The sequence below is a fragment of the Haematobia irritans genome, chromosome 1, assembly GCF_050003625.1.
Source record: "Haematobia irritans isolate KBUSLIRL chromosome 1, ASM5000362v1, whole genome shotgun sequence".
In the NCBI taxonomy this organism is placed as follows: Eukaryota; Metazoa; Arthropoda; class Insecta; order Diptera; family Muscidae; genus Haematobia; species Haematobia irritans.
Genome location: NC_134397.1, coordinates 252,333,866 through 252,346,851, shown reverse-complemented (window position 1 = coordinate 252,346,851; position 12,986 = coordinate 252,333,866). Strand labels below are relative to the sequence as shown.

Here is a 12,986-nt window from a genome sequence, read left to right as displayed (position 1 = left end):
TGTATGTATGTGGTCATAATATTTGTATATTTCTTTTATCAGCGCTAGCGTGCATAATCATCCTAATTAAATGTTACACACAAAAATAAAATATTTGTTGATTTCAATAACGCAAATAATTTAATTTTTGATTGAAATTGAATTTTTTGTGCGTTCATTTACAGAATTATTACAATAACTATAACAAATTTAATATTAAAATGTAAGAAATAAAATTTTAAAAATTTGTTTTTATTTCTAAATTACATTATGTTTATACTTATATATGTTTAAATCAATTAATAAAAGTATAATATGTGAACATAACAAAACAGACATTTTAGCATAACATTTAAAAGAAAAAAGCAGGCATACATGCATAACATAAAATATTATTAAATAAAAATAATAATAATAAAATCTATTAACTATAGAAATTAAAATATTCTACTGACATACATGGCAAAACATATAAAAGTATAGGCATATAAAAAAATATACATATATATTTTGCTCAATTAAAACATTGTTGTTCATTATGGAAAGCACTAATGGTTTCCATAGTAAAATGACACTTAAAACAAAAATTATAAAATCTGCAAATAATATATTTAGGTTCCATTACAAGATGAGAAATTAATTTATTTGATTTAGCACATAAATTCGGATCGGCTAACATCAAAAACAGATTTTTCGCCAACAACAAAGTCGATTTTAGATGATTTTCATAAAGCCGCCTCCGATTTTGTGAATTTTTCATATATTTTCATATAAATAGCAAATATTCGTTTTCTGACTATTGTATCCGTGGAAGGACTGTGAAAATTGTATAGACTTCCTAGCTAAGAAGTGAGGTGACTTCAAAATGAAAACTTATTTTTCTATCGCTAGAGAGGATCAGACATAAATAACTTAGATACTCCTACTTCTCCTCCGGTCTTTAAATCTGCAGTAGCTTGTTTATAAACCTATTCATAGATTCTTGAGATGAAGTTTAAATACGTACTTCTATCCAACGAGGTACCAATTTTTGTTTGTTGGGATAAACTAGGGGCTCAAGCCCCGACGCATAAATGTCCTCTTTCTGTATATCAAACGATAGCATTCCTTCGTATTTCAAACGAAATAAAATTAATTCAGTTTCCTCTATGTTGACAGGTAAGACACTTCATAACATATTGTGTATTTTGTTATCGAGTAGGATTTCCCGTTCCCCCCCAAGGAACACTCACCCTACTATGGTCAATAGCCAGAAGAATGTATGGTGATAGGTTAAAGTGGCAGCCCGATTAAGATTCAGGCTCACTTAGACTTTGAGAATACAATACAATGATTTTAAATGATTTTCAAAAGGCAGTATTTGGTCTTGGAATTTATGCACGTGTAAAAATATTTTTACTTTTTATACCCCCCACCATAGGATATTAACTTTGCCTTTCCGTTTGTAACACATCGAAATATTGCTCTAAGACCCTATGAAACTTGGCAAAAGTACTTGTTATTGATGTCGGTCAGATGGTATTGCAAATGGGCCACATCGGATTACTTTTACGTATAGCCCCCATATAAACGGATCCCCAGATTTGGCTTGCGGAGCCTCTAAAAGAAGCCTAGTTCATCTGATCTGACTAAAATTAGGTACATGGTGTTAGTATATGGTCTCTAACAAACATGCAAAAATTGGTCCATATCGGCCCATAATTATATATAGCCCCCATATAAACCGATCCCAATCACAGAAAAATCACGATTGCCACTCGAACCAAAAATAATCTACTAAAATTTTATTGTCATAGAAAATTTTGTCACGATTTTTTTCTATAGCAAATTTGGTCAAAATTTTATTTCTTTAGGAAATTTTGTCAAAATTTTATTTCTTTAGGAAATTTTGTCAAAATTTTGTTTGTATAGAAAATTTGGCTTGCGGATCCTCTTGGAGGAGCAAAATTCTTCCGATCCGGTTGAAATTTGGTATATGGTGTTAGTATATGGTCTCTAGCAAACATGCAAAAATTGATCCATATCGGTCCATAATTATATATAGCCCTCATATAAACCGATCCTTAGATTTGGTTTGCGGAGCGTCTAAGAGAAGCAAATTTCATCCGATCCGGTTGAAATTTGGTACATGGTGTTAGTATATGGTCTCTAGCAAACATGCAAAAATTGGTCCATATCGGTCCATAATTTTATGTAGCTTATATTTTTATATAGTTTATATTTCTATAGAAAATTTTGTCAAAATTTTATATTTCTATAGAAAATTTTGTCAAAATTTTATATTTCTATAGAAAATTTTGTCAAAATTTTATATTTCTATAAAAAAATTTGTCAAAATTTTATATTTCTATAAAAAATTTTGTCAAAATTTTATTTCTTTAGAAAATTTTGTCAAATTTTTACTTCTATAGAAAATTTTGTCAATATTTTATTTCTTTAGGAAATTTTGTCAAAATTTTATTTCTATAGAAAATTTATGAAGCATTTCATAGTTGAAGAGGAATATTTGGCAAAATCTTCAAAAATATCAAGAATTCTACCAATCTACCAAACAGTAAAAAATCTAGTATTTTTGGTAGACAGCCCGCATATAAAGCGACAACATATTTCAATTCTGGCTCTATAATTACCCCACAAAAGTTCATATGGGTTCGTAATTATTTCTTCCCTATATACACCGGTCAAGAACTGAATATATATGTATTTAATTGACCTTTCTTGTGTCTAATATATATGCCACAGGGACTAACAATTCCGAAGATGATGTTAAGAAGTTTTAAGATGCCTTGCCATCGGGCGCAACCCAAGTAATTCAATTGTGGATAACCGTCTTTAGTAGAAGTTTCTACGCAATCCATGGTGGAGGGTACATAAGATTCGGCCTGGCCGAACTTACGGCAGTTTACTGCCGTACTTTACTTTATTATTGCATACTTTCGATTAATATTTAAAAGCAAAATATGAAGTGACTAGCCTTTCACAATATAAGAACCAAACTCAAATTTCTTTCCTTAGAAAGACGAAAGGAAGCTTCCATATGAGATAGGGAAGCAGAGCATTGGTTACCTTCCTGGAGCTATTGATGCTTAAAATGTAGTTGACAATTTTCTAAATTTATATAGATTTTAATATTTTCCATATATACTGTGAAAAAAAAAAAAACAGTAGAAAATAGGGCTAATAAATCGAAAATCAATATTTAGGTACAAATCGCTAAGTCGATTTTTTTATTCCTTTTGAAAATTATTTTAGACGGGAAAAGGAAACTTTTCGTTTTAGGCGCAGCTCAGCACTTTTAAAAAGTCTGCAAGTCCAAAGGACAAATTTGAAAAAAGTCAATAGGCCGTTTGTTTTACTAAATTTTAAAATAGTGGATTTTTCTAAATTTTTAAAAAGAAAAAAATAAATGAAAAATTCAAATTATCCAAAATACGAAGTCGAACGACGATTGTTTGATTCTAATTATAATGCCTAGTAGAAAAGGTCATTGAGTGATTTAATGTTTTTTTTTTACTAAATTTTAAAATAGTGGAATTTTCTAAATTTTAGAAAAGTAAAAAAAAATGAAAAAGTCAAATTATCCAAAATACGAAGTCGAACGACGACTGTTTGATTCTAATTATAATCCCTAGTAGAAAAGGTCATTGAGTGATTTAATGTAAATGAAATAAGTTTTTTATATATGGAACTAAGTATTGGGTGTTTTTGGAAATTGTAATTATTTGCAAATGTTATAAATCCATCACAAAATGTTTTCTGACACTGTATAATGAGAGGGACGTATTAATTATTTTGTTTTTTTTTTTAGTATTTCAAGACATAGCAATTCATTACCTTCAAACTGTAGTATGCTAATCACTAATCAATTTTGTAAGCAACATTGCTAATCAAAAATGTTAAGGCAAATCAGTTAATCCTATCTAATGCTTTTTTATGAAAATATTTGACGGCTTCAGCCTCGAATACTGACATCTTGAAAATTATTTATTTAATTTCTTCTGTATTTTTTTTTTCATTTTTTATACTACCGTTTGAAGGTGACGACTATAACATCGATAATATTTTTAAAACATGTTATACATGCATATGCTATATGGTGTTGGTAAATATAAGCGAACAAACAATGTTTAATATGGGCAAATGCATTAGCAAAGAAACATAGATTATTATGAATTAAGATAGCAAAAAAAAAAACAAACGAAAACATGGATAAAAACAAAGAAAAGAAAAAAAAATATGTATATGCTATAAAGTCATTTATACATACCTCCTCTTTACTTTCCAAACGATCTTTTATGTGATTACAGAAGACCGGCAAAAGTATGGCACGACATTCAGGCAAATGAAATAATTTTGAATCAACAAAATCCTTAATGCAACCCATTTTAGATTGCGTTAAACGACGTGGTGGAAATTGTTTCAAAATATTTACAATAACAATGCTATAAATTCAAGAAAAATATATTTAAATAATTAATTATTAATATTTAGTGTTAATGCAAATGCTTACCTTAATCGGACTGGATCAAAAACTTGCATTAAATCCGTAGCTATTATATGTAAATTTTTGAGTAAAGCTCCTTCGGATTTTAAAAGATCAGTGGGACAGGCAATCATCTTAATAAACATTTCCAAAAGTTCTAATAAAAATAAAACAATTCGTTAAATATCAAATAAATTACATGCTATGAAGGAATGAATAAATAAATAAAACTATAAAGTCTTAACAATAGATTTCTATAGAAAACTTTATAAAAATTTTATTTCTACACAAAATTTTGTCAAAATTTTATGTCTATAGAAAATTTTGTCAAAATTTTATTTCTATAGAAAATTTTGTCAAAATTTTATTTCTATAGAAAATGTTTGTCAAAATTTTATTTCCATAGAAAATGTTTGTCAAAATTTTAATTCTATAGAAAATTTTATCAAAATTTTAGTTCTATAGAAAATTTTGTCAAAATTTTATTTCTATAGAAAATTTTGTCAAAATTTTATTTTTATAGAAAATTTTGTCAAAATATTATTTCTATAGAAAATTTTGTCAAAATTTTATTTTATAGAAAATTTTTGTCAAAATTTTATTTCTATAGATTCTATAGAAAATTTTGTCAAAATTATATTTCTATAAAAATTTTTATCAAAATTTTAATTCTATAGAAAATTTTATCAAAATTTTAGTTCTATAGAAAATTTTGTCAAAATTTTATTTCTATAGAAAATTTTGTCAAAATTTTATTTTTATAGAAAATTTTGTCAAAATTTTATTTCTATAGAAAATTTTGTCAACATTTTATTTTTATGGAAGATTTTGTCAACATTTTATTTTTATAGAAAATTTTGTCAAAATTTTATTTTTATGGAAAATTTTGTCAAAACTTTATTTCTATGGAAAATTTTGTCAAAATTTTATTTCTATGGAAAATTTTGTCAAAATTTTATTTCTATGGAAAATTTTGTCAAAATTTTATTCTATAGAAAATTTTTGTCAAAATTTTATTTCTATAGATTCTATAGAAAATTTTGTCAAAATTATATTTCTATAAAAATTTTATCAAAATTTTAGTTCTATAGAAAATTTTGTCAAAATTTTATTTCTATAGAAAATTTTTGTCAAAATTTTATTTCTACAGAAAATTTTGTCAAAATTTTATTTTTATAGAAAATTATGTCACAATTTTATTTTTATAGAAAATTCTGTCACAATTGTATTTCTATAGAAAATTTTATCAACATTTTATTTTTATAGAAGATTTTGTCAACATTTTATTTTTATAGAAAATTTTGTCAAAATTTTATTTTTATGGAAAATTTTGTCAAAATTTTATTTCTATGGAAAATTTTGCCAGCATTTTATTTTTATTGAAAATTTTGTCAAAAATTTATTTCTATAGAAAATCTTTGTCAAAATTTTATTTCTATAGAAAATTTTGTCAAAATTTTATTTCTATAGATTCTATAGAAAATGTTATCAAAACTTTAGTTCTATAGAAAATTTTGTCACAATTTTATTTCTATAAAAAATTTTGTCAAAATTTTATTTCTATAGAAAATTTTGTCAAAATTTTATTTCTATAGATTCTATAGAAAATGTTATCAAAACTTTAGTTCTATAGAAAATTTTGTCACAATTTTATTTCTATAAAAAATTTTGTCAAAATTTTATTTTTATAGAAAATTTTGTCACAATTTTACTATAGAAAATTTTGTCAACATTTTATTTTTATAGAAGATTTTGTCAACATTTATTTCTATAGAAAATTTTGTCAAAATTTTATTTTTATGGAAAATTTTGTCAAAATTTTATTTCTATGGAAAATTTTTTCAAAATTTTATTTCTATGGAAAATTTTGTCAAAATTTTATTTCTGTAGAAAATTTTGTCAAAATTTTATTTCTGTAGAAAATTTTGTTAAAATTTTATTTCTATAGAAAATGTTGTCAAAATTTTATTTCTATAGAAAATTTTGTCAAAATTTTATTTCTATAGAAGAAATAAATAAATAAAAGAATAAAATCTTAACAATAGATTTCTATAGAAAACTTTGTCAAAATTTTTTTTCTATAAAAAATTTTGTCAAAATTTTATTTCTATAGAAAATCTTTGTCAAAATTTTATTTCTATAGAAAATTTTGTCAAAATTTTATTTCTATAGATTCTATAGAAAATTTTATCAAAACTTTAGTTCTATAGAAAATTTTGTCACAATTTTATTTCTATAGAAAATTTTGTCAAAATTTTATTTTTATAGAAAATTTTGTCACAATTTTACTATAGAAAATTTTGTCAACATTTTATTTTTATAGAAGATTTTGTCAACATTTATTTCTATAGAAAATTTTGTCAAAATTTTATTTTTATGGAAAATTTTTTCAAAATTTTATTTCTATGGAAAATTTTGTCAAAATTTTATTTCTATAGAAAATTTTTATTTCTGTAGAAAATTTTATTAAAATTTTATTTCTATAGAAAATGTTGTCAAAATTTTATTTCTATAGAAAATTTTGTCAAAATTTTATTTCTATAGAAGAAATAAATAAATAAAAGAATAAAATCTTAACAATAGATTTCTATAGAAAACTTTGTCAAAATTTTTTTTCTATAAAAAATTTTGTCAAAATTTTATTTCTATAGAAAATGTTTGTCAAAATTTTATTTCTATAGAAAATTTTGTCAAAATTTTATTTCTATAGATTCTATAGAAAATTTTATCAAAATTTTAGTTCTATAGAAAATTTTGTCACAATTTTATTTTTATAGAAAATTTTGTCACAATTTTATTTCTATAGAAAATTTTGTCAACAATTTATTCTTATAGAAGATTTTGTCAACATTTTATTTTTATAGAAAATTTTGTCAAAATTTTATTTCTATGGAAAATTTTGTCAAAATTTTATTTCTATGGAAAATTTTGTCAACATTTTATGTCTATGGAAAATTTTGTAAAAAATTTTATTTCTATAGAAAATATTGTCAAAATTTTATTTCTATAGAGAATTTCGTCAAAATTTTATTTCTATCAAAAATTTTGTCAACATTTTATTTTTATAGAAATTTTGTCAAAATTTTATTTATATAGAAAATTTTATCAACATTTTTTTTTTCTATAGAAAATTTTATCAATATCTTATTTCTATAGACAATTTTATAAACGTTTTATTTCTATAGAAAATTTTGTCAAAATTTTATTTCTATAGAAAATTTTGTCAAAATTTTATTTTTATAGAAAATTTTGTCAAAATTTATTTCTATAGAAAAATTTTCCAAAATGTTATTTATATATATAAATTCGGGTATACTAATATTCCTTTGTGTTTTATTTTAATTTAATTGTGTATCTGCAAAACTCACCATGTAATTTATTGGCAAAATCATCATAATCGGAATTTCCATTTATGGCTGAGAATAAAATGCGTGACCTGATAATGAATTTCATAACATAGTGCAAATATCTGGTGGTTTTATATAAACGTTTGACCTCTATGCGTTCATCGATTTCAATACCATCTGCTGACTTTTCTTTGGGTTCAATGGCCTCTTGGACATTACGTTGTAGGACATCGATAAGTTTCCTTAAATAAATAAAACATAAAGTTGCATAAAAATTCCAAAATCTCACAAAAGAAAAACACACACGAAATACTTACGCATATGCCAAAGTTGCTGAAAAACTTTCATTAATATAAACATCCAATACCGTTAGGAAATGCTGATATTTCAAATCCGATACCGTCTCAATTAGATGGATAATACTCATGAATACCAATTGATCATATTTCTCGGGATTATCATTTTCCACTAAAATATTGAATAGAGCATCTAAGATGTCCTGTAGGAATTTCACAACCTCTTCACCAGGTACATTGGATAAAGCATTTAATGAGTCCTCCAAAGTTTCACGATGGGCTGACCAATTTAAAAGACCCAATAGGCTTACTGCAAGTGCAAGAATTTTTCAATTTTTATAAAATCTAAATTAATTCAAAATGTTTTTGTTTTTCTACTTACCACTTTGTGTTAGTTTTGTACTACATAGATTTACTCCTATAACCAATTGATCTTTTGGTAATAGAGTTAGACCAGCCGTTGATGGTTTTGTACCTTGCAGTTCATTGACGGTAGATGGCAATTCCAGATAGGTATTACTTGAATTTGTTTTATCCAATTTTTTATGATCAATTTTATAAACGGCCAAGGTATGTTGTCCTTGCTGTAAAAAACAAATATAGATATAGTTAAAGTTCCATATGAGGGTGTTTATGAAGAGATGTAGATTGAGAGAAAGAGATAGATTGACCACAGATGAAGTTGATCGGGATTTAGACATAATACACTACTATTGTGTAGACGAAAATTTTCTATGGAAAATTTTGTCAAAATGTTATTTCTATAGAAAATTTTGTCAAAATTTTATTTCTATAGAAAATTTTGTCAAATTTTATTTCTATAGAAAATTTTGTCAAAATTTTATTTCTATAGAAAATTATGACAAAATTTTATTTCTATAGAAAATTTTGTCAAAATTTTATTTCTACAGAAAATTTTATTTCTATAGACAATTACGACAAAATTTTATTTCTATAGAAAATTTTGTTAAAATTTTATTTCTATAGAAAATATTGTCAAAATTTTATTTTTATACAAAAGTTTGTCAAAATTTTATTTCTGAAGAAAATTTTTTTTTCAAAAATTTATTTCTATAGAAATTTTTGTCAAAATTTTATTTTTATAGCGGACTTTTGTCAAAATTTTATTTCTATAGAAAATTTTATTTCTATAGAAAATTTTGTCAAAACTTTATTTCTATAGAAAATTTTGTCAAAATTTTATTTCTATAGACAATTATGACAAAATTTTATTTCTATAGAAAATTTTGTTAAAATTTTATTTCTATAGAAAATTTTGTCAAAATTTTATTTTTATACAAAAGTTTGTCAAAATTTTATTTTTATACAAAACTTTTTCAAAATTTTATTTCTATAGAAATTTTTATCAAAATTTTATTTCTGAAGAAAATTTTTTCAAAATTTTATTTCTATAGAAATTTTTGTCAAAATTTTATTTCTATAGAAATTTTTGTCAAAATTTTATTTCTATAGCGGACTTTTGTCAAAATTTTATTTCTATAGAAAATTTTGTCAAAAATTTGTTTTTATATAAATTTTTGTCAACATTTTATTTCTATAGAAGATTTTGTCAAAATTTTATTTGTATATAAAGTTGTGTCAAAATTTTATTTCTCTAGAAAATTTTGTCAAAATTTTGTTTCTATAGAAAATTTTGCCAAAATTTTATTTCTATAGAAAATTTTGTTAATAATTTATTTCTATAGAAAATTTTATTTCTATAGAAAATTATGACAAAATTTTATTTCTATAGCGGACTTTTGTCAAAATTTTATTTCTATAGAAAATTTTATTTCTATAGAAAATTTTGTCAACATTTTATTTTTATAGAAAATTTTGTCAAAATTTTATTTCTATAGACAATTATGACAAAATTTTATTTCTATAGAAAATTTTGTCAAAATTTTATTTCTATAGAAATTTTTGTCAAAATTTTATTTCTATAGCGGACTTTTGTCAAAATTTTATTTCTATAGAAAATTATGACAAAATTTTATTTCTATAGCGGACTTTTGTCAAAATTTTATTTCTATAGAAAATTTTATTTCTATAGAAAATTTTATTTCTATAGAAAATTTTGTCAAAATTTAATTTCTATAGACAATTATAACAAAATTTTATTTCTATAGAAAATTTTGTCAAAATTTTATTTCTATAGAAATTTTTGTCAAAATTTTATTTCTATAGCGGACTTTTGTCAAAATTTTATTTCTATAGAAAATTTTGTCAAAAATTTATTTTTATATAAATTTTTGTCAACATTTTATTTCTATAGAAAATTTTGTCAAAATTTTATTTGTATATAAAGTTGTGTCAAAATTTTATTTCTCTAGAAAATTTTGTCAAAATTTTATTTCTATAGAAAATTTTGCCAAAATTTTATTTCTATAGAAAATTTTGTTAATAATTTATTTCTATAGAAAATTTTGTGAAAATTTTATTTCTATAGAAAATTTTGTCAAAATTTTATTTTTATAGCAAATTTTGTCAACATTTTACTTCTATAGAAAATTTTGTGAATAATTTATTTCTATAGAAAATTTTGTCAAAATTTTATTTCTATAGAAAATTTTGCCAAAATTTTATTTCTACAAAAAAATTTATCAATAATTTATTTCTATAGAAAATTTTGTCAGAAATTTATTTCTATAGAAAATTTTGTCAGAAATTTATTTCTATAGAAAATTTTGTCAACATTTTATTTTTGTAGAATATTTTGTCAACATTTTATTTCTATAGAAATTTTTGTCAAAATTTTATTTCTATAGAAAATTTTGTCAAAATTTTATTCTATAGAAAAATTTGCCAAAATTTTATTTATATAGAAAATTTTGTCAATAATTTATTTCTATAGAAAATTGTTTCAGAAATTGTTTTTCTATACAAAATTTTGTCAAAATTTTATGTCTATAGAAAATGTTGTGAAAATTTTATTTCTATAGAAAATTTTGTCAAAATTTTATTTCTATAGAAAATTTTGTCAAAATTTTATTTCTATAGAAAATTTTGCCAAAATTGTATTTCTATAGAAAATTTTGTCAATAATTTATTTCTATAGAAAATTTTATTTCTTTAGAAAATTTTGTCAAAATTTTATTTTTATAGCAAAATTTGGCAACATTTTATTTCTCTAGAAAATTTTGTCCAAATTTTATTTCAATAGGAAATTTTGTCTAAATTTTATTTCTATAGAAAATTTTGTCAAAATTTAATTTCTATAGAAAATTTTGTCAAAATTTTATTTCTATAGAAAATTTTGTCAAATTTTTATTTCTATAGAAAATTTTGTCAAAATTTTATTCTATAGAAAATTTTGCCAAAATTTTATTTCTGTAGAAAACTTTGTCAATAATTTATTTCTATAGAAAATTTTGTCAGAAATTTATTTCTATAGAAAATTTTGTCAGAAATTTATTTCTATAGAAAAATTTGTCAATATTTTATTTGTATAGAAATTTTTGTCAAAATTGTATTTCTTTAGAAAATTTTGTCAGAAATTTATTTCTATAGAAAATTTTGTCAAAATTTTATTTCTATGGAAATTTTTGTCAAATGGTCAATTTTTATCATAGAAAATTTTGTCAGCATTTTATTTCTGTAGAAATTTTTTTCAAAAATTTATTTCTATAGAAAATTTTTTCAACATTTTTATTTCTATGGAAATTTTTGTCAAAATTTTATTTCAAGAGAAAATTTTTTCAAAGTTTTATTTCTATACAAAAATTTGTCAAAATGTTATTTCTACAGAAAATTTTGTCAGATTTTTATTTCTATTGAAAATTTTGTTAACATTTTTTTCTATAGAAATTTTTATCAAAATTTTATTTCTATACCAAAATTTGTCAAAATTTTATTCCTATGGAAAATTGTGTCAAAGTTTTATTTCTATGAAAAATTGTGTCAAAATTTTATTTCAATAGAAAATGTTGTTCAAAATGTTATTTCTATGGAGATTTTTGCCAAAATTTTATTGCTACAGTCAATTTTTATCATAATTTTATGTCTATAGAAAAGTTTGTCAAAATTCTAGTTCTGTAGAAATTTTTGTCAAAATTTTATTGCTATAGTAGTCAATTTTTATCAAAATTGTATGTCTATAGGAAATTTTGTCAAAATTATATTTCTCTACAAAATTTTGTCAAAATTTTATTTATATAAAAAATTTTGTCAAAATTTGCCAAAATTTTATTGCCACAGTCAATTTTTATCAAAATTTTATGTCTATAGAAAATTTTGTCAAAATTCTAGTTCTCTAGAAATTTTTGTCAAAATTTTATTGCTATAGTAGTCAATTTTTATCACAAATTGTATGTCTATAGGAAATTTTGTCAACATTTTATTTTTATAGCAAATTTTGTCAACATTTTATTTCTATTGAAAATTTTGTCAATAATTTATTTCTATAGAAAATTTTGTCAAAATTTTATTTCTATAGAAAATTTTGTCAAAATTTTATTTCTATAGAAAATTTTGTCAATAATTTATTTCTATAGAAAATTTTGTTAGAAACTTATTTCTATAGAAAATTTTGCCAAATTTTTATTTCTGTAGAAAAATTTGACAATATTTTATTTCTATAGAAAATATTGTCAAAATTTTATTCTATAGAAAATTTTGCCAAAATTTCATTTCTATAGAAAATTTTGTCAATAATTTATTTCTATACAAAATTTTGTTAGAAATTTATTTCTATAGATAATTTTGTCAAAATTTTATTTGTATACAAAATTTTGTCAATTAGTTATTTCTATAGAAAATTTTGTCAAAATTTTATTTTTGTAGAAAATTTTGTCAAAATTTTATTTTTGTAGAAAATTTTGTCAACATTTTATTTCTATAGAAATTTTTGTCAAAATTTTATTTCTATAGAAAATATTGTCA

General features: G+C 21.8%; 1 protein-coding gene across 5 annotated transcripts in view; it reads right to left on the bottom strand.

Annotated features, from left to right (window-relative positions):
• Positions 1-12,986, bottom strand: part of mbc (dedicator of cytokinesis protein myoblast city) — a 191,824-nt gene that overhangs the window by 61,772 nt on the left and 117,066 nt on the right. For all 5 annotated transcript variants that reach the window (XM_075289378.1, XM_075289369.1, XM_075289387.1 and 2 more), the window contains exons 7-11: positions 8,488-8,689; positions 8,127-8,415; positions 7,831-8,051; positions 4,490-4,619; positions 4,247-4,421 (exon numbers count right to left, since the gene is read on the bottom strand). In XM_075289378.1, coding sequence (XP_075145493.1) covers positions 4,247-4,421; positions 4,490-4,619; positions 7,831-8,051; positions 8,127-8,415; positions 8,488-8,689 — 1,017 coding nt within the window. The remainder of the gene's footprint in view (positions 1-4,246; positions 4,422-4,489; positions 4,620-7,830; positions 8,052-8,126; positions 8,416-8,487; positions 8,690-12,986) is intronic.